This window comes from Stigmatopora argus, chromosome 2 (assembly GCF_051989625.1).
Source record: "Stigmatopora argus isolate UIUO_Sarg chromosome 2, RoL_Sarg_1.0, whole genome shotgun sequence".
NCBI lineage: Eukaryota > Metazoa > Chordata > Actinopteri > Syngnathiformes > Syngnathidae > Stigmatopora > Stigmatopora argus.
In genome coordinates, this window is record NC_135388.1 from 15,769,825 (window position 1) to 15,792,953 (window position 23,129).

The 23,129-nt window shown below is 39.8% G+C and overlaps 1 protein-coding gene across 8 annotated transcripts in view; it reads left to right on the forward strand.

Moving 5' to 3' along the window:
• The window catches only part of nav2a (neuron navigator 2a), a 124,117-nt gene that overhangs the window by 54,765 nt on the left and 46,223 nt on the right, over positions 1 to 23,129 (forward strand). For 7 of the 8 annotated variants that reach the window (XM_077620363.1, XM_077620388.1, XM_077620372.1 and 4 more), the window contains 5 exons: positions 12,041 to 12,158; positions 15,259 to 15,311; positions 20,969 to 21,041; positions 21,874 to 22,117; positions 22,319 to 22,375. In XM_077620363.1, the coding sequence (XP_077476489.1) occupies positions 12,041 to 12,158; positions 15,259 to 15,311; positions 20,969 to 21,041; positions 21,874 to 22,117; positions 22,319 to 22,375 (545 nt within the window). The remainder of the gene's footprint in view (positions 1 to 12,040; positions 12,159 to 15,258; positions 15,312 to 20,968; positions 21,042 to 21,873; positions 22,118 to 22,318; positions 22,376 to 23,129) is intronic. The other variant, XM_077620345.1, reaches the window with a different exon arrangement.

The following is a 23,129-nucleotide window of genomic DNA, read 5'->3' on the forward strand; positions in this document are numbered from 1 at the left end:
AAATAAAAATGTTTTTCCATTTTAATATCCGTTTTTTGGTGTTTTTTCAGAGGGTGGGAACGGATTAATTTGTATTTAGTTAATTTCTATGGGCAAAAAATATTTGAGATACAAGTAAATTGACATACGAGCTCGATCGTGGAACGCATTAACCTCCTATCTGAAGGTATTACTGTACGTAAGAAACAGAAACAAAAAAGTTAAATTGTTGAACTGTTGGGCTAGAGCAGGGGTGGCCAAGTCCGGTCCTCGAGAGCCGTTATCCGCTCTGTTTTCCATATCTCCCTCCACCAACACACCTGAATCAAATCATCGGGATTGGTATCAAGCTTCTGGACAGCTTGCTGATGAGTTGATTCAGGTGTGTTGGTGGAGGGAGATATGGAAAACAGACCGGATTGTGGCTCTCGAGGACTGGAGTTGGCCACCCCTGGGCTAGAGGTTCAAATGCTTTACAGTTAGAAATGTCAGTGTCTCTGTGGTCATTTACTGCATTTGTGTCTTTTTATTTAGTCATAGGCTGGTAAAAGTACGTAAGAGGTTTTTTTTTTTCACGAGTCTATAAATGTACAGTGTGTACACTTTATTTGAAAGAGTTGCAGAAATCCAATTACATTTGGGCAGCACTCATGACCTCATCTGTGCCTAATGCATCTCGATCAGATTCCACTTCCTGTGTAGTTGTCCCCTCGCCTTCCTGTGTGAAGTCATTGCTGACTATAACCATATTAATTAAGGTTGGGCATCTGCTTCTCCTGAGTGAAGCATCCTCTCATTGATCTCCCCTCCAAGGTGCCTTCCCGCCTTCAATTTCTCCTTTACTCTGCTTTCGATACGCTACGTTCTGGCGCAGGCAGCCCAATGGTGCAGACAGGAGGGTCATTGTGAGAGGCGCCCCTTGGGAAATGAACTACAGAAGCGCTCAAACTAACGCAATCAGATCCATCTCGGTCTGGACGTGAAAGGCGGTGTGAAAAAAAGAGCCATGGAAAGGAGGGTTAGATATCACATTGGCTGAAGTCATCCTCCCAAGAGGCCCGTGGCCAAGGTCACCTCAGGCCAAGAGACTGCTTGTAAACCAATATGACCTCTGCATATGGACCCAGCAGAGAACCAGTAATGCCACTGTTATCCCAAAATTTGATGCAACAAAGCTTCTGGGAGCATGTGTGATAGGTACCCTACAGTTGCAAAAAAATACAATTTTGTGAAAAGCATTGCTTTTGTACATTAGACCTGGAAAAGAAACCAAGATGTACATTAATATTTGTTAGTTAGTTAGGATAATTCAAGATAAGCTTATGACAAAAATATTACCATGGCTGTATGAGTGGATGACGTCCCGTAGGAATTGAACCCATCTCATCCTGCAACTTTAAAAAATGAGCCTAATGTACATAGATTGCCCCAGGGTTTCCTGCCCTACATGGACCACAGATGTCCACATAATACAATATGATGTGTTCATTGTCAGTGTTTCAGAGTTTAGAGGAGAAGAGGGTCATTCTCATTTTTTGATGAATGTGACCAATTACAGTAAATGGTGGTAATACAATGCTTCTTCTAACACCCCTCACATCCATGCAAAAGTGCTATCTGAATGTGTATATTCATCTGCAAAGTGTCTACACACTCACTTATTTACTTTTCTGCTCAGTAAGTTTTCATGGCCTGAAGTTGGCTGGTGACCAATTGTGGGTATACTGTAGCTTTCAAACCTGGACCCTAAAACTGTAAAGAAAATGGATGGATGAAAGTTTTCATAAGGAAGCACTCTTTGGTCTCTAGTTATTCTACACAGCAGCAAAAGTGAGATTTGAAATGTGATAAAGGAGAAGAAACAAAAATGTGCACTTGATTCATATTTCTTCTTCTGTCAATTAAGGTTGGGAAAAATTTAAAATGCAATCAGCAATCCTTAATATGCGTAATGAATATTTTATACCACTGTATACCTCAAAGGTAAACGTGTAATAATTTTATAACGTCTCGTATTATCATCCCTGTAATGGTTGACTATTTGAAATAGCTTGTCAGGTATACAAGATGTTGTGGTCAGGCAAGTATATACTTAGTAGCCACACACACATATATACAAATACACACTACATTTATTAAAATTTATTTTGTGTGATAATGGAGTAGTATTGTCACAGTTATATGAAAATAATTCTGATCTACGAGAGAGGAAGTCAATAAAAGACACAGTTAGTGTCTACTTTGACTGTGAACATGTCCTCCTGCTTTTGTGTTTTGCTCTTTGCCCTCGGCACTTCCATATGTCCCCCACTCTCCCATCTGCACTCAACACAGCCCAGGAGCAGGGACACCCCAACCCCCTTATCAACACACCCACCAATCCCTGGGATAGCCGAGTTGGAGATCCCACAAAACAAAGGCCCTTCCACACCGATTTATCAAGGATTGTGAAAAGGACTATTCCTGCCCTATTCACTGTGACTCAATTTAATGAGTTTCTTCATGTCAGTGCTAAATCAGTTAAACACAATACTTAAATGGTGTCATATTTACTGCTGCCGGAGCCATTAAATCAATGCCGGGTCTAGAGGCAATAATGGACTAGTATGTGTTTGTGTGTAAATAGACTGCATTTGTTTTAAATTAGACATTGGTAAAAACATTGCAAAGGACAGAACACATGGTGTATTGTCTGCCCTTTTATTTCTCTGTCTTGTAATTCCGTTTATTTGTTTTTTTTCCACAGTATATTATTTTGACAATCATGCTGACATCTCTAAGCCTACTCGTGGCATTGCTCCTCGGAACATTAAATACCTTTCATGAGATTGCCATGAACTTTTGACATTTGGAAGAGTCTTAGTGCCTTAGTGATGAAGACTTTGTTGGTCCTGAAACTTGTTATTTATTTATAAGTAAACAAGTTCAATATGTGTTGTCAGTAATTCCTAGATGCTTGAAATTTTGTTCCTCAAAACGCTTTACGAAATATTCATGTTCTCATTTCTAGCAGGTCTAACTGGTTGTCAATCATAACAGGCCCGACAGCCCACCAAATTTTAAATGCCTACCTTTCTGGATTTAATGTCCAAAATTAATATGAGTAAATGTAAGTGCTTTGAATATTTGGTACGTGACCATTTCTCTAAGGTATCACCACTTTCCTATTTTTGTTATATGCAACGTCCCTACTTGGCAGATGAATGTCTATTCATGGCTACACTATTATTTTTTTTACTTCCTGATGCCTATAAGCACTTCAGTTCAGCCTGCTGGAAGTGATCAAGCGTCCCGCTAGTGTGGGAACTTCTAGTGAATCTTGGGCTTTTCCCAAAATTTGAAATTCAGCTTGTCATTTGTGGTTGGCGGCATGCAGGGTGTGTATGTGCGTGTTTGCGCACTGGGAGCTGGAATACACTCAAACACAAGGCATCCCGGGCTGTTTTACACACAAACACTCACACATAGAGTAAAATACTTAAGAACACTCTTTTCACATGCACATAAATACCCACATGCACAGCTGCAGTGTGTCGTGAGTGATGGTTGATCAGAGAGAAGGGACGCTGCGTCTTTGGTAAGAGAAAATAAATCCCAGCACTTTTTTCAATCTACCGAAAAGGAACTGCCCAAGGAAAAATAAATAGAAACTTGGAAAACAAACACTGTTGAGGTTTTTGAGGTTTTGGCCTCTTTGATCCTAGCTGTGCAGTTTCTTTACTGTTATCGAGGTTGCACCAATCACCCTTTTATATCCTTTCTCCCACTTTTTGGCTCTGGGAGGGGTTGTCCACCGGGGGAGGGGTAGAAGGAGGTTAAGAGGTCCATCCTTCTTTCTCTCTTTCTCCTCCCATATGACCAATTGTCCATTGAAAACCACGAGTACAATGTGTTGCGGTGGGTGTCCTCAGAGGCGGGGGTATGGTGCCGAATGAAGGATCCACTCCTCCTTCCTCTTTTGGTAAATTTGCTTTGGCTCCCTGTCTGAGTGGTAGCTGAGGCCAGGTCGCTCTTCTTGCCTTTTGCCTTCTGTATTTATTTTTCCCTCCACTGTGCACCAGTGGGCGGAGAGACCTTTTAGGTGCTTAGCCACTCCCAACCTCTGCTTTATAGCGACCTTCTGGGACACCAGTGAGCAGCACTTAAGTTATTTTCCAAAAGGTGCATTCTGTTACGATTGGTTCCTGGTCAAACCTGCTACTCTCCTGGATTCCTTTATCCACCATTGATTCTTAGGATCTCTTGCTCATTGAGTTCCGTGGAGCTTTTAAAGAGATATGAAGCACTGGAAGCACTCTAGGATGGTTGGTACTTGAGCCTGATTGGCTCTCTTGCTGCCCTCCTCCAAGTGAGGCAGGTGTAAGCCTGTAAAAGAAGTTGCAATAAGCAACATGAGTTTGATGCTGTGCCGCCTGGATCCACAGAACCTTGCAATGAAACTGGTAAGCTGAACTCTCTATTTGGTATCAAAACATTTAGTTTTAATGGGATGTGATTTAAAATATCATTCCGTTATTGCAAACTTATAGCCATAACATTTTCGTTGTCTTTCCTTTTAATCCTGTCTTTCCCAAATTTCTGCTTTGGAGCTTGGTATTAATTAGTTTTCCTTAGAAGTAAAGTCTTTGTTTATTCATCAGTAAAATTGCTGTCTTCACCACCCTCAAAAACCTTACAATCTGTGGTTCTTGCATGCTATTCATTCGTTCCAGTTGTCCTACCATTGAGAGAAAAGTGTCCAAAAAGGACTATATTTAAATGTTTGTGCATTTTTCTTTCCTAAGCAGTTCTACAGACCAAATGTGTTTTTTCTTATTCTCTGTGCTACTTGCAATGATGATGTTAAATATTGAGCAGGATCTGGGACACAGTGATAAAAGCAGGGCAAGGCAGGTGTTCAGCAGTCATGTGGTGCAAATAGATGAGGAGGCAAAGATTTGTAATAGCTCTTCTGTGTGTCTGATACAGTTGGAAGTTTAATGGTGTATACTGTACTGAGTACTATATCAAATTGAACTTAGTTGTAGTACATTTCTTTTCTTGCCTGCTTTCCCACTGTGTGTTCCTCAGCCTTGGGTCTTATCGGGATCTTGCGTCTGGCCAGAGAGGAAAAGGAGATGGAAGCAAGCAGGTTATTAACAGAGTCTAAAGATGTGTTGATAAGAGGGGCCGCTTTAATTACGCACCACTAACCTCCACACAGCATAGCTAACAGGGGGGTTGTAGTTGATGGGCGATTGGGCCAATATGTGTATGTGTGTGTGTGTGTGTGTGTTTGTGTGAGTGTTTTCAACGAATGACCAAGAAATTACAACCCTGCACACTTGAACCTGTGGACAGTTCCTGAAATGAAAATGACCTTCTTTTTTATTATGAAGTGCAATCAATGTCTCTAATCCTTTCTGCTCTACTACTGACCTATTGAAGATTTGACTTTCAAGGTGCTCACATGCCCCTATGACCCAATCAGATAGAGCTGCATTTTTGTATCTTATGAGCGTTAAGTGTGCCAGATAACTTGTTTTGAGGACAAACATTAAGAGAAATGTATTTTAAGAAGCACTTATGATTTTCCAACTGCAGGGATCTTTAACTTGTAGTCTTTTTTAATGTGTCCTATGCGTTGTGCCGGGATAAATTCAGAAGCTCAGTTCAGACAAAACACATTTTAGACTTGTATTAGAAGCTTTTCAAGCAAATGAAAGGTTGGGTCCTGGGGAAATGGCCATTGGCAGCTGAAGGTCTCACCACTACGACGACTACAAGGTTCAGGCAAATGTGTCAGCAATTGTTGTGTGTAAGTCAAAGGGGTGCAATAAAGCACAAGACAGATAATAACTGTAATCTTTGCAACTTTTATAAAAACAGTCTCATAAAAACTCAAAATACCACTGATCTTTCTTTAAAGAACACAAACCGTCCAAGAAAAAAAATGTCGAATTAATTCATAAACTTTGGAAACCCTAAATGGAGAAACGGAAACTATCATATTTGGTGCAAGTGGATCTATTTTGAAAAATGCGTTTTTCCTTACTTCAGCAGTTATTTTTAACCTCGTCTCTTTCTGATAGATGTTTCCCATATTCCAAATTGCACTGCCAAGTAGTTAGGTCTCTCCCCTGTGTGCCCACTATGGTCTCCATGCCTCACAAAGCCACAAAGCTTTTATGTGCCAAACTAAGAGCAAGCATTGACATGACAGCTCGAGCCCTTTGCGGTCTGAAGCCACTTCACAAGGATGTGTGTCTACTACAGAAAACATAAGCCCCACACAGAGAAAACCATGCCGTTTCCTGCCGGAGAAAGAGAAAAAAACAGCAGTTTAGGCAGCTTAGTGGTAAAGGAGATGATAGCGTACAGAGAAAGGAGATTCTGCCTGCTTCACAATGTGGCTACAGAGAGCCAGAGTCAAACACTCTTCAAGTTAGAATACAGTACAAAGTTCTAATTTAAAGTGAACATCTAAACTGTTAACGCCACAAGCGCTATTATGCTTGTGGTCTTTTTCCAATGGTGTCAGTATTGGATTGTTCAAAGCAGATAATGTTTGATTAGTTCCACTTGTACGCTCTGTGTCCAAAATGGTAGGTTGTAAACTTTAATAGCGTTTGATGTTAGCAGCTCAGTCTGAACCGCATCTGTTGATTTGACAGCAATTCAGTGTTCAAGTGAGTCTGAGCTTAATCCCAAGTGTCGCTTCTACAATTTTCACATAACTGTGTGGTTTACACAGGTGCGTAGTGTTTGTATTTAACATGTGACTTTAAGGTTTAACAATTGACCACCAGGTTTCTCTTGGATCCTTTCAGCCATGGATCCTCGACTGCATTTTGCTTAGCAGGATCCAATCCGATCTGAAATTGGTCCAGAGACAGAGTATACCAGATAATGGTGGCATCATAGTCACAGCAGTTAGCCAAATGTTCATTGACAACTAGATTCCTTTATTCTATTTTAGAATAATTATTTCTGGCGTTTCATTAACGCCCAAATTGACTTGATTTTATTGTTGTATTTTTTCCATTTAGTTTGGAAATCTGTTTGGTAACAAAACCCAAATCAAGTGCTTCAGTCCATGTAGTGTACATACTGTATACCTTCCTTACTATTGAGACCCTTAGCCTTTGTGTGACGCTGACATTGGTAGAATAATTAAGCCAATGATGTTAACTATGAAGTAGTGTGTTGAGGAGACATGACGAAACACATAGCAGTGTTCAGAGTGAGTCCGATTGAGGGAGTGTGCTAAATATACTCTGCGCTTTCATGAGGAAGCACTCATGTGTCTTAGAGCTGCGGTGGTTTTTGCCTCGACCTGTCTTCAACGAGGTGACACATGGCAGAGTGCAGTTACCTTAGGGTACCGACCAGGACCAACAGTCGCTTCTCCTGCCACAACTACAAAGTGGTAAGGGAGCCATTTTTGAATAGAGTGCATGCTGCGAAAGGTTCCAAATAATGTTTTCTCCAGCTGTCAGCGTATCGTAGATATTTAGAGGCAGGCAACAGAATCCTAATTGGAAATTGATTTATGCTCAAAGATGTCCAATTAATACTTGTCTTTAGTGATTGATTTTTCAGCTTTTTCTCAGAAAAGGTAGAAAATATTGGTTTGCGTGAATGAACAGTTACTGGCCCACAATAAAAGGTTCTCGTGAGCGATAGACTGTTTTTACTGTGTTTAACTGTGCTTCCTCCTTATGTTAGAAGATAACATAAAATGCGTCAATGCAAAACTTCCACTAGACCTTGAAATTAGTATGATTATTAGCCACAAGACCCAACATATTTTTCAAGTAGATCAAAGATCCTTACACTTAAGTTGCTACAAATTCTACTGAGTTTATTTTTAATGGCTTGAAAACAATTACCACAATCCAGTTAAGCCAAAAACAAAATTATACTGTTTCCTACTTAGAACACTATTGGTTCCAGACAACCATTTGCTAGTCGATTTGCTCATAGAGCCAACAAAGTACCTGTTATATTAATATATATAATATATTGTATAATTAATATACTCTTTGATAAGTATTTCACGATATGTTGATTCTTGTGTCTGTAGTGTAGAACTGCAGAGCTGTTATAGTTTGGCACTGTACTTTGCTGCCTCCATCTCTCCTTCAACTCAAGGCCTTCCTTACTTACTCATCCCAAGCTGCCCCGCAGTACAGGGCCTCTAAACATGAGTCATCAGTCTCTGTATCTCACACCACACCTGGTGACTCTGCAAACAGGGTTAGCGCTTGGATTTTAGGCTGACTATATTTGTGTATCGTATCATCGGCGTCTCAATGAATGATGCATCAGTGCTTATCACTAGTTGTAAATAATTTATTCAGTTAGTTGTTAACTTGTCTTCTGCTTTGTTTAAAAAGAAAAATGGCAAGCATGAGATCAGCACATGACATTTGACTCAAAGTCCTGACATTTCATGATGTTTTTGATGGTAGGAATGTCCTGCTGAGAACAACAACTCCACTCTTAAAAAGGGAGTTTTTATGAGTTTTTAACTAAATGGAGAATGGTAGCATGCCCACTGTGTGAACATGTGACACGTACTGCATATTAATCCATCAAATCAAAAGCCTTTATTGTCATTATACACAGCTGCATATAACGAAATTGGTGGTGCTACTCCCCAAAGTGCGTTTTCCCAGTAAAAACATAAATAAGTAATATAAAAATATAAAAAGTCACGTCCGGGCAAGGTTAATTCTAAAATATTGCACAATCTAAGATATTGCACATTGTTATTGCAGACTCCGAAGTTATTGCACAGAAGGGATTGTGTGTCGTGCTAATAGAAAGCAAAACACCAAACTGAAGAGCAAAAAGCCACTGCACCCGTGTGCGCTACCATCTTGGATCTTCTTAGAGTGCCCAATCAGCCTACCAAGCGTGCTTTTGGAATGTGGGAGGAAATCAGAGTACCCGCAAGAAACCCACGCAGGCGCGGGGAGAACATGCAAATGCCACACAGGTGGACCGATCTGGATTTGAACCCAGGACCTCAGAGCTGTGAGGCAGACACACTAACCACTCATCCGCCGGGTAGTCTATTGTATAGGTATTATAGCTGTGGGCATCAGGAGCGCACTAGCGCTGTGCCCCGTCCTCATCTGAGATTGGTTATATTAAATGTAATCACAATTAAAATATATGCCAAAGTAGCATTGTGATGACAAAAATAGTGATAACACATTCACTATTATAGCTCCATGCATCATCGTACGTTATTTTGACGCGGGAACCAGGTCTCCTAAAGTCAACAGTGTCATGTTAGCTAATATGAGACATGGCTAAATTGTATTCTTCACACTGGTTAATATTCACTGGAGGTGATAACATTCAATGTTTTTGTTGGTTCAGCCATTAATGTAAAAAATGACCTAATGCCTCTGCTATGTTTTATGTTATCCACTACCTGAGGCAATCCATCTCCATTTAAAACCACCTGTTTTGCAACGAAAGCAATAATTGACAGAGTTTTAAGAGCTAAATGTTGTGACTTGCCGTCCTTCTTCTGAAACTAATTGGCCAGACCATGCCTTTTCTCCCCCATGGGCTAAGCGACTCTCCTGTGTTTCCTTACTCAGTGACTGGCAGCTACCCATTTCACCTCATTTTTAATTACAAGCCAACTCTTCTATTTACTGGCCTGAACCTACTTCAAAGGAAGCCAACATGAAAACACACACACACACACATATAGAATGGCTGGTGAACATTGGACTTTCTATTGCCCACTGAAAAGCTGTGTGTGAATTGAAAGCACTGGGCTTAATCCTGCAGTGAAGGATTTATCTTACCCTACATGCCACTAAGTCTTTTTGTAACAAGCTGTCCGATAGAAACGTCATTCTGATGGGGTGTGTGGCTAATGTGCGGTCTTGTACTGCAACAAAGTAAGGTTAGTCTGTGTGAATACATTTGAGTTGCTTTGAAGTGCACACCTGTTGCACACCATCAGCGCAGCAGTGATTCATCTACTGAGTAGCACAACGGAAAAGCCCGGCTTTGTTTACAGTTTAAACAAGTGAAATAAGGCCCATAATTGTGCCATGCATCACTGTGGATGTTGTGTGACCACATGATCCTTCAATTGCTCCACACTCATTCAGTTCAATAGACTTGAATTAGAAATGGAAGAAAGAAATCACAAAATTGTAGGTTATACTGTGGCTCACTGAGAGCATAGTCATCGGAAGGGTTCACCGTGCAAATCATGTAAACCTGAAAACTGGTTCTTAAGTATATATGTAACTAGAGGCAAGAATTTTATCTGTGCACTTCAGGCGTTCCGATCTGATTTTTAGGCTTCTTAGTCATTACTGCACAATTCCACACATAAACACTCATTCATTCATCGTGCCGCCTATCCTAGCCGCGAGGGTGCTGGAGACTATCCCAGCTAATTATAGGCTGTAGGCGTGGGGTACAACCTGCATTGGTTCACCTCAAACTGCAGCACACTTAAACACTATCTACCCAAAATATATGTTTGCCCTCATCACAAAAAAGTTAGATATCTGGTGACTTAAAGGAGCAATATGTAAGACTGGTGGCCAAAAATAGTATTTCAACCAGGATTAAACTATTGAAGTGCATAACATTACTTATGTTTTGGGTTTTCAGATAAGTGCTTTTTAATGAAGAATCATTTCAATATGGTAGAGCCTATCCCAGCTGTCCTTGGGAGAAAGGCGGACTACACCCTAGACGGGTTGCCAGTCAGTCGTAAGGCAAACATAGAGACAGACAACCAGTTACACTCAGACCGTCACCGAGCAGTAATCGAGCCCTCGCTTCCCCGCCCTAAAGTCAGCCGAGTGAACCACTACAACATCAGCTGGCTTGCCAACTTCAGTCATATCCCAAATGTCAATTTACTATACAGGAAAGTAATATAGGAAAACTCAAAAGTGCATCTTTTTTTCGAGAATTTGTGCAACTTTGGCATCTGTTGTCTCCATTGTTCGAAGTGTCTCTCTTTTCATATCTTTGTTTTGTTTCTGAATTTCACAATTGCTTCTGAGTCATTTGAACAAGATTTGATTCTGACTGAAAATGTGCCAGCAACCTTAGTTTACATGGCCTAGGCTCTAGGCTAATATTGGAAAGGTGACTCAATACGCCCTCGAGAGTTGTGGCAACCTGGACAACGACAAAGAACTGATCTTGATTAGGGCCATTTAATGAATATTTGAAGTGGAAATCTTACATTTTGCTCCTTCAAACATGACTGATTGCCTGTCACTTGACTTGTTATAAAATAGGAGCAAAAATGTTTAAAAATGGGTCATACAATATGCAGTACAATTAATGGTGATTGCACTGCAGTAGTGAAAGTGAGAGAAACTTAGATAGGGTTTTTAACACTTTATTTGCATGGATGAAGTTGCTACATACAATACTGTTATGCCAAAAATTAAGACGCAATATTAGCACATTCACATGGGGGCTGTCTGTCGAGCTAATTAATTCAAAGTTTGGTTCTTAGTTCTCTTCCTGAAGCTTTGTCTCTTTATTTCTTTTTGAATGTTGGGGTACAACTAAACATACTGATAGAACATAAAGATACAGTAATAACAAGAAAAAGTGAGTTCGCCGACTAATTACGAAGGACGCTATTCAGATTATTCACATGCTTGCTCCGCTCCCTCCCCTCCTCCCTCTAGGCAGTGAAGGGTCTCTTTTTGTCCCCAGAGAGTGATGTCAGCATGCCCCATTGAAAGGCGCCGCCGTGTGCTCCAAGATGAATGCCCTGGCTAAGCACAATGGCCCCAATTTGAATACCACGAAAATATATGCCAGATCGGGCTCCAAACAAAGAGAGAAGGCTACTCTCTGCTCAGTTCAACTGTGTTGTTATTTTATTAGCGTCATAAAACTGTTTCCACCATTTATGCCTAATGTAGTTTTCAAGTGGTGATGCTGTTTAAAAGAGAAGCAGGATGTGACAGGGCCATATCCTCCCAAGATGGGTTCTTTTTGTTTGCTTTTGTCGGCTCATAACTGAGCGATTAAGCAGTTGTGTCACTTATGTGTCCTGCTGCAGATCTACACAGACTGGGCCAACCATTACCTTGCCAAGTCTGGACACAAGCGTCTGATCAAGGACCTTCAGACGGATGTTGCAGATGGAGTACTCCTTGCTGAGATCATACAGGTCGTAGGTAAGCAGAGGCACATTTTTTTTTAAAATTTGTAACACAAAACTTATCGGTTTAATGCTGTGTTTAATATTCTGAAGGTGAAAATCCTCCCTTTCACAAACTGAAAAGTTATAAACAATTTGGAAATTAGTGCAGTGAAAATTTTATCTCTGTTTCTAAATACTCTTTCTTTTTTGCTTGGCGCTAGCACGCCTGAAAATGAATAGTTGCATTTTTCTTTGGGCCTCCACTCTGATGATGTCAGCATTAGTCCTGTTAGTCTATTCATCTTCTGACAGTCATCTTGTCTGCCGCCAGCAATCTGGCAGAAGTAGGCCGGCATCAGCTGACTATAACTCAGCATATTACAGCTATTACACTGATTTGATATTCAAAATGATTCATTGTGTTTATCACTGAAAAGAAACACAGCTATTATTTTGCTCGAGTCAGCATGTGACTCTTCTTCATAAGAAAAGAAGGTTATGCTGTCTGTGTAATGTCACTTGCTTGAACTGGGCTGTTTGCATGACAAAGGTTTTTGATGGGGCCGTCCATGTATGTTGCTATGCCTATTTTGCCAACCCCATTGACTCTAATAGATATGTCTAAGGCTGGCTGATGTATTTGCTATTTCAGGAACTTGTGGTTTCCTCAGGGTTAAATAGCATTAGGAAAGAATTTGTGCAGAGTAATATGTACAGTAAACGTGGGAGTCATTGTTCTGTAATTCACAAGTAAGTCTCAAGTCATTCCTCTCAAATTCCAGGTCAAGACTGACAGGTCTCAAGTCTTACACTTTGAATTTCAAATCCTAGCAATATTTATCTATTAAGTCAATTAAGAAAAACAAGTGCCATTGAAATTTAGACCTCTTGCCCTCACGGTAAAACCTAATTATATTTGAGTATTTCGCAAATTGGTTGAACCCTAATTAGTAGTTAAATTCAAAAGAAGACATTAAGCACCGCTGTTTTTTGTGTGTACTTGTTCGAATGTGATTCTCTCTATACAACATAAACTAAAAACGACTTTTCACCTGTTGCAACACCCCTTTTTTGTGTGTCTTTCTTGTCCGTTGCAGTAACTTTACTCCACACAATGCCGAAGAAACTGGAGCTGTCTTTTCATTTTAGAACAGTCATACCAAAGGTTCAAACCTCCACTTCAGACTTCATCAGTTCTTATGAGCTTTTGTTGATTGGGTGGGGGGTGACTGTTATGCCAAGGGAAAACATTCAGACAAATAAATTCCCGTCTTTCACTCCCTTGCTCTTCAGCCTTGTGTTAGCTTGCGATAATTGTTTGTGCAACATTTATTCTATTTTTAAGAATGTGACTAATTTTCGCTTGGGTCAGTAAAATCAGTTCAATCAGGTAACATTACGCTTTGAAACAAGATGGCAGTGTCCTAAAACTTTTTTTTTTAACATTTTGAAGCAATGACTTCTGGGTTTTGTATGCTCACAATACCAACATTGCCTGACCTAATGTTTGCACCAATATTCTACATTTAGGTCTACACACAAAAGATGTGATCAGTCCTCTCAAAAGAGGAAGAATAAGTTATCTGATATTACAATGATATATTGCCACACAAAATCATTATAAAGTTTTCTGTCTTACTGTAAAATAGTATAGAAAGGAAAAATGATCGTTGTCCGTATACAATAGGTTCCACTCACCACACTTTATTGTGTAGTCTAGTCTACTTATGCCCCAAAAAACATGTATTAAAAGCAGTCAATTAATTGGTTCAACTAGAACAAAGAGCAAACTGTACAAACATGAAAGCTAGCCTCATGAGGACCTAATGTGGAGCTTCATTACACGTCAAAATGTCAACATGGTTAAAGTAAGCGGCTCGGCGTACGAGTGGTTAGCACGGCGGCCTCTCAGTTCTTGGATTGAAGGTTCGTTGTGTGGAGTTTGCATTCTCCCTGGGCTTGGGTGGGTTTTCTCCAGGTATACTGGAAACCTTCCACATCCCCCAAAAATGTAGATTAGGCTGGTTGAACACTCTATATTGCCCCTAGGTATGTGTGTGAGCGTGAAGGGTTGTCTGTCTCCTTGTGGCCTGCGATTGGCTGGCCACCAGTTCAGGGTGTCCCCCGCCTGGGGCCCATAGTAGTTAGCTGGGATAGGCTCCAACACCCTCGCGACCCTTGTGAGGATAAGCGGTTCAGAAAATGAATGAATAAATGAACACGGTCAAAGCGAGTTTTATTGCTTATTTTTTTTGTTGAGCAGCAGCACTAATTTAAAGTTCTTGGATCACCACTGTAAAAGTGCTAACAATATAATTAAGTGTGATATGTTTGTGGTTGGATCTATGCTATGGTATGCTATGCTATGATGAATTAAATGGCATCACGGTGAATTCAATTTCTCATTTGGGATTTCACCTAGTCCTCACATTAACATGCAATATAAATACAAATAATGATACCGTATTAGATCATCGTCTTAACAATTATGCTGGCAATGAATCCCCATGAAAACAAACAATCTAAATAATATAACCTATTATTTTTCTTATATTGATTCTAGGAAATCATGTTGGGATACTACTTTATGATGTGTTTTTGGTAAAATGACTCTGGTAATGGGGATTCAGTAGCCATTTGCAGCCTTTGTTGTTAAAAATGAGGCTGTATCAAAGACTATTAATATATCTCCTCAGGGTGGGTGGTTTGCACATGATTTCTGAGCTGAACCCCTTGCGCATGCTGTCCTGTTGGCACAGTTGTCAACACTGAACTGATGGCCTTGTCTCAGCTGTTGTGGGTTGGGCCTTTAAGGGACAGAAGGAATCCCTGACATCACGAGCCCCCGCCGAGAAAGCAGTAGTGCAGCACTCCCATCTCAGTCGGGTCCTCGGCAGCTCCTTCACATATGCTGGGACCAGATAGAATTTCAAGTCCCAACAGGCAGGGAGGCAAGGAGACTGAGTGATCAGCTGGACCACCTCTGCTCTCCTCACTCACCCAGAAACTGTAGATGGGGCACATGGACATCTTTATGGAGAATGAAAAATAGGATATTAAACACTGAACACACTTTTCATTCTTTCCTAATACTTTTCTGTCCCTACCTTCTCTCTCTTTCTGTCTGTCCTCAGCTAATGAGAAGATCGATGACATCATTGGCTGCCCCAAAAGCCGCACTCAGATGGTAAGTGATGCTTAAGGTTTTTTTTTAGCTCTGAAAATGTACTTGGTTGAGTGTGAACATTTTCTTGAAAATACACAGTTCTTTGATTAAATGTGTATAGCATGTTTTTGCCATCATTTTTGATTGGTTGGTAAATGTTATCCTTTATGGTCTTGTAAGTTGCTGGCAAGAAGTTGCCTTTGGCTTATAGTTTGAAATTTGGAATGTTATTATATTGGTTGAGCACATTCCTACCATATCTAATATATCAAATACAAGCAGGAAGGCTAGTTGTCAACATTTTATGGTTGGTGCACAATGACATTTAGGATGGTCCTAGTCAGATTTCAACATTTTTGCTGTTATGGGTCCCCAATGAGGAAATGATACAGGAGGCCTGAGGCAGGACTGCCCTCAACAGCAAGCGATGGGTCATAAATTGGCCCAGTGTGCCAGCTGAGGGGGCTATTCTTGGCCACCAGCCAGACTACTGAAGCTTGTCAAAAGCACCAGAGAGGGACAAGCACAACCACACACAAACACACACACACAGAGACACACACACACACACACACACACACACACACACACACACACACACACACACACCTCTATAGTTAACAACTGAGAAGGGGGCAAAAAGCACAGCTGATCCCTATTGCTCTCTTTGTCATTTAAATGTTCACACAAATACACGTACATGACACTATCTATAGTAATCCCAAGACTCTATCTTAGCTCAAAATTTCTGGTTCTTCTATTTAGGTATGTCCCTGTTAAATTACAGTCTTTTCTGTCATTGCAATTAACATCATCAGCTCATGAACCCTCTGGAAGTTGAAGTCTTTTATATCATGACAGAGGTCACTCAGTAATATCACAATTATTTCCTTTGTGGACTGCACAATTGCACCTTTGACAATGTTTTGTGAATTCATTGTCATCATTATTAATAGTAGTATTATAAATTAAATTCCTCTCAGTCACTTAGGAATAATAATTTTTCCTATATTTAAATGTGTAGATTTTAATTAAAAGGTAGCGTAAATAAAATCAAGCTGAATCTTCATTAAGATAAAATACTGATTGCTATTAGGGGTGCACCGGTCACCATTTACTGGCATATTACAGATTTTTGAAAACGATGACCTGCTGATCTGCATTTGTGCTGAACTATGTTGTTTATTTATTTTTTCATAAACAATAGCAGTCAACAAAAATATTCCAATCAATCTTTGTTTATTGTAAAACATTGAACATTTCCCGTGAACATCGCATGCAAAAGTTCTCAAACAATGTATTTTTAATGCTGTCTTAATATGTAATGTTACAACAGTTTTAACAGATTATAATGGTTAAAAATGTCAAATTTTATTATTCCAAATGTCCTAAATAAAGAACGTTCACACTTAACCTTCTGAAATTCAACTTGGACTCAACAGAGTGAGTCCATCTTAATCATATATTTGCAAGATAATGCTTAGCGCACACATGAACATTTCTAACTACCGAATGTTAGCTGCATGTCAGTCGCTGTCTATTTACGTTGACAGACGTCTTTTTGTACAATCAGGATAGGTAGCCAACACACCACTAGAGTTTTGGAATTTGGGAGTCAGAGGTGGCCCATCCTTGTCCTCACTACTGCCACACTATTATTGTGGAAATTCATAACTTATACCAACATCACATCAGTGAAATTGTGCATAAAAACTTTGTAAAATTGTGCCGGGTGGGCTAGGCTTTAGTAGCTACCTCTTTATCAGAATCTAAATGATAATAGCACCACTAGATTTTTTGGCTTAACTATAGCACCAATACAACTCCAATGAGTTATCGAGAATCTCATTCTCCATGTACTAGCAATTAACTGCTATCTAAAAAGCATTTTTCAAAAAGTTTGAATGAAATTCTAGTGCCAAATATCTATTTATGTCAGTCTAGGAATGTGCTCTAGATACCCATAAATTGAGGTTTTTATTCTTAGATGTAAACAGTTAGTTCTTCATTTTATTTGGGCTTTCTAATATTGGGAAAACGGTTCAGGACATGCACAATCCATTATGCAAATGTCTGCTTTGTGTTCTCTTAAAACACAACTAGCAAAACCATGACAAAAATGCCCCCCACAAAGGCATATCCGTTCACACGCACATTTACACACATGCATACACTCACAACTGTTTGAATGGTTAGTTGCACACGCTTGCGCGCACACACACTCAATTTAAGGGTTTTGTTGGCAGAAGTAATTGGTGTGGAGCAGAAAGCCACGAATGTTGTACTTGATGTCATTGCTTTGGGACTTGAGCGCTCAAAAGCTCGAAAAGCGACTGCCAATTACCAATACTTAGTTTAATCTCTTTCTCTAAATGAATGGACATGGAATTACGTCCAGTAAATTGAATAAACGGCTTCGATTTGTTCTCAGTCTTTTTTAATCATTATCATGCTGGCTATCGGAGTTGAAGTGGTTGTTTTTTCAGCTGTCAACTCCTCATTGAACAGATTCCCACCAACTTGCTGCTCCTTTAACACCCACAGTCGATCTGTATTTCTTAAGCCCCAGGCTAAAGTTGTGTAACAGTATGTAGTGTTGTCCTAAACATCTAGATAAGAGTAGCCACATTCCTTTTCTTTTATTAGATCGTAACAAATAAAAGGCAATGTGACAAGATTTCCCAAAAATCAAAGTACTTTAATAAAAAACATCAAACTGGTACAAATTAATTCAATTTAACCAGATTATTGACATGGCCAACGAAGCTCACAAACACTCAACCCACTGCCAGATGGTCCATATCTTCTTGGCATGTAAAGACCTTAGCATGTATGTTTTCATAAGGTTGGAGCAAGTCTTACTTGCGTTTCGCTATGATGATTTAAAAATTCCATTGGCTCTAAGAAAAGAATCCCCAATTAATAAATGATTAAGACATACATGCAATTACTTTATTTGCACGTTATCAGAATGAAGGAACGGAAAATGTTCTGTAATAGCGTTAAGGGGTGTTGGACTGAGCCCGAACCGCACAGGAAGAACAAGCATTATGTGTTCATTTGCCAGACTTGATAAAAAACAGAAGCAGAAAAAAACACCCTTCAAGGCATGTTAAATGAATATAAATGTGTTCCAATTTGTGTCAGGGTGGCCTTTTATGGGAATGCGTTTCTGAGTCTACAGGAAAAGACTTTAACTTCTGTTTATTGTCATTTTAAATCTGCACCCTGTTTATAATCTTTTTTGACAGGAAGGTAATGTTTTAAAATGAACCAGTTTTACGATTAGTAGTGCTAACAAAATACAATTCTCCCTTAGAGATATAGTTGGTTATGTCTACTGTTTGGTATAATTAGTGCAATTCATTCATCTTAAAACATATTCATTATGAATAATAATAAAATAAAAAGCTTCTATTCGGATATGTTGTTACTTTTAACATTTAGCACCAGACTTTTATTTCTTCACATCCATGTACACATTCAGTGGCTGGTGAGTTGATGTTTCTTCTATGGCAGGGGTGTCAGACTCGGGTTGGTTCGCGGGCTGCTTTAACGTCAACTTGATTTCACATGGGCCGGACCATTTTAGATATAATATTTAGATTTTTTTAAATAAATGGATTAAAAGAACTGGATTAAAATCCCTGAATATTCAGTTTTTTATATATCTAAAACAATGTTTATTTTAGCTTTTTTAAAATATATTTTTAGATTTTACAAAATGATTTTTGAACTAAAAACAGAGAAAAAAATGGTTAAAAAATTACAATTATTGATTTAAAAGGGGGAAAATCAGGACATTTAATATACATCTATACTCTTCATTTTAATTTGATCCTAAAACAGAAAGTCGGCACTCATGATTTACTTTCCCGGGCCACACAAAATGATGTGGCGGGCCAGATTTGGCCCCCGGGCCACCACTTTGACACATGTGTTCAATGGTATACTTACCTGCCAGCCTGATGCTATGCAGCAGCTGGGTATAAGGGCTAAGTGTTTGATCATGTAATAGAAACATGGCAAGCCATTTTTTTTTTGGTGCCTGTAGAGATGCCAAAACAATAAATGCAAAAAAAAAAATCCATATGTGTTAGGAAATGTATTTCAGGGCCATATCTTTGCTATTATTACCTCAGCCACTCGTGAGGCATTTCAATATTTCTAGCTGCTGAGTTATTAATATCCAGAAGTGTGGCACGGGTTCAACACACAGTTACTGTATGTTGGGGTGTCATCGTTGGACTGCTGTAGTGAGTGTCTGTAGTGTAGCTTTTTAGAGTTATTCAGCAACATTATAAATGGCTATTTTTCAAATGTTTCTCTTGCTCCAACCTGCCCCTCTTCGACTGACGTCATATGTCAGCCACTCAAACAGCTGCTCTGCAGTAAGAGGTCACATGCTGAAAATATGGCTTACGCTATTGTCTCAACTCTGTAAGAAGCCAGAATATTCACTCACCATTATCCGTCATAAACTAAACAGTAAAGTCGTCATAAGATAGTATCAAAATAAGGCAACATATAAAATTACTGAGAGTACATTTCCCACTTGAAATATACACTATGCCATTAATATTTATTTATTTGCCAACCAAATGCAGACAATTACTTCATAAGAAAATCATATTTAATAATTCATTCATTCATAAGGATTTATTTATAAGAATTCATATTAACAGCAACGGGCAATTTGTGTTGGAACAGAGATGACAAACTCCTCACCTAAACCCCCATGCCAAAGAACACTTGCTTCATAAATTTTATCTTTTGTTGAGCTGTGGATTTATAATATTGGAAAGGTGCCGATTATTCCTCCATTATGTGACGCAAATCCATGTCCTAAATACTTTTTTTACGTTTATGATGATTGTGTGCCTCTTTACCCAGTGTTAATATCACACATCTTTAAGTGTTCAGTTTGACATTTGTCCTGATACTTTTCCACATTTACATACTATAATAACTGTCAGGAACTCCACTAGTGTGTTTTTCTTCGAGTGCACTTTGTGTTTGCTTTGAAAACTACAGTTGGAAAACTTTGGTCATGTTCAGATCATGTGTTTGTTTTATGGTTAACTGTGTTATTGTATAGAGTTAGTTATTGCATCAAATGGTGAGTGAGTGAGTGAGTGTGTGTGTGTGTGTGTGTGTGTGTGTGTGTGTGTGTGTGTGTGTGTGTGTGTGTGTGTGTGTGTGTGTGTGTGTGAAGGGGGGGTTGATAATTTCGGCTGCGTAGCACCCACGTATTTTTTGATACAACAGTACATGTGATTTGTTATATGCCCCGTCACATTAATTGTAGCAGTTGTTATACTTATTTTTAAATACAAAAGAAGCTATCAGATTTTTGTCCTTCAGTGCTAAGCAGAGACGAACACTTGGTATTATTACCTTACAAGTTTCTTCATTTCCCCCCTCCATTCTTCAAGGGCTTTGCTCCAGTTGTTGAAATTTGCTTTTTTGTAAAGTTTATTTTGAAGAGTCATATTTTGTCAATGTTATCGCCACTGGCTCATTAGCTGAAGTGTTCTGCTAATGCACATGATTGGATTCGGGACTCCTGTTCCATTTACAGTTGTTAATGAACAGCTGGAAATAGTACGTGAAAATGTGCACATTAAAATCAACATATGTCGCTTTTATACAGCTGATGTGTGTGTTTGTTTATGCAGATTGAAAACATTGACGTCTGCCTCAGTTTCCTGGCAGCCAAAGGAGTCAACACTCAGGGATTGTCTGCTGAGGGTAAGGTGCTCATGGACATGTTTCCAGTAAATCAAGCGAGAAAACTTTCGAATTGCATGTAATAAATCAAGCAGTTTGGAAATGAAGTCATCCCTCCAGTTATCAATCTATTATATTGCATCTGTACTCATAAAGGTCACAGATGAGCTGGCGCTCTCCCAGCAAACATTAGCTGAGCGAAGTCTGGACTGGTTGCCAGCCAAAGTCAAGCACATAAAGATAAACAAGCTCTAGACACTTTTATTCACACCTTCGGGTCATGTTTGGTTGCGGCGGTTAGCTTCTTCTTTTTCTTATTTCGTTTAAGATCAAGGGTTCAATCCGGGTTCCAGAAAAATGTGGGGTTTGCATGTTTTCTTCGGGTACTCCAGCAACCACATCCCAAAAACATGCATGGTTGGGTACATGAACTCTCTAAATTCTTCATAGATGTGATTGTGACTGGGAGCATCTGTTTGTCTGTGTGCCCTAAGACTGGCTGGCGACCAGTTCCGACTGGGTGTACCCCGCCTCCTGCTCATAGTTAGCCGGGTTAGGCTCCATGAATTAATGTATGACAGTATAAACATAGATGTTTTTGGAACAAGAGGGGTTGCCAGATTCCCCTTAAAAATATGTATGCATGGATGGAGGTAACATGCGAACTCCATTCCACACATTTAAATTCCAAATCCCAGCAAGTGTGCTCACTCTTAACCCCCAATTTATTGAACATTTTGAGTAGTTTTACTGATTACTGAATTCTTTCTTTTATCGAAAGCAACATCATGGCACTGCCTTTTTAGTCTTCAAGTATTCTAATCTGGCAAATTCTCTGTCTTCTGACCCTCAGAGATTCGCAATGGCAATCTAAAAGCCATCCTCGGCCTCTTCTTCAGCTTGTCCCGTTTTAAACAGCAGCAGCAGCAGTCCCAGCGACACAACCCCCAGCCTGTCCTCCCCCCGACAACGCAGCCTCGGAGCTCCCCCCCTCCACTGAGCCATCAGAGCAGTGCCCCAGCTCATCTGAGCCAGTCTACGCATGGGACTCCGGCCCCCTCAAGCCAGAAAGCAGCGCAGGCCGAGATGCAGTCCAGGTGAGGCTTTAAGCTTATGTCAGATTAGTCCAAAGTTCTCCTCAAAGTCTAAAGTTGTACGCATAGTAATGAAATAGTCTTCATCAACACCACGACTTGATCTCATCCATCACATATCGCTCCTTCTGCTCTCACATCTTTTCATATATGAATGTGGACCTGACCTCTCTTCCTCTTTCGCATATGTCTCCTCCTCTCTAGGATTGGCTCACAGAGTAAACTGCTCAAGTTTTCCCTTGGTCAGAAAAAGACCTCTAGGTTAGATTCTACTGCATTCTTCTGTGTCTTTGCTCATCCTCTCTTTCCTCTCCCGCATCTCCTGTTCATTTTGACTCTTAGAAAAAGTAGCATGATCATTACCCCTAAATAAGGGCAAGCGTTTATTTTGCCCCATTGTTCTTATTTCCGTGTCTCTGATTAAGGGCAGGCTCTATCTACCACAAGCACCATCTAAAATGTATGAGTGCTAGGCTGGTTGAGTAACTTTGGGGCTTGGGACTGCTCATTCCTGTTAAACAGCACGCTTCATTTGGCGAGCCTGCTAAATGGACTGTGGAAGACCTTTAGATAACCCTTGAATAATCGTGCTTTTGGGTGTGTGTGCTCCGGGTGGGGGGTCGTAAGTAACACCCCCTTCATATAATGCAGCTTTAATAATTAACAGAGACTGTGTGTCTGGAATGCGCTTCCACGGCGGGTGACATGCAAAGCTTTTTTACATAAATGCATGTTTAGTCATGATGTTTTTTTAATAAACGCATGCTGCCAATCCCCACATTCCGTTTGCATTGCACCTGCATCCAGAAAAAGCTGTTTACCCATACCCATGCAATTTCTCCATCTGCTGTCAGATATGTGTTAGTACAAGACGAAGAAATTGATGACAACGTTGCAGTATTTGCTCCTATGATACTTCAAATATATAGAGAGCTTACTAAATAAATGGACTGATTGTTATTTAAAGGAAACATCATCGGCATTAGATGTTCACATTATTTAACATTTTCATTTA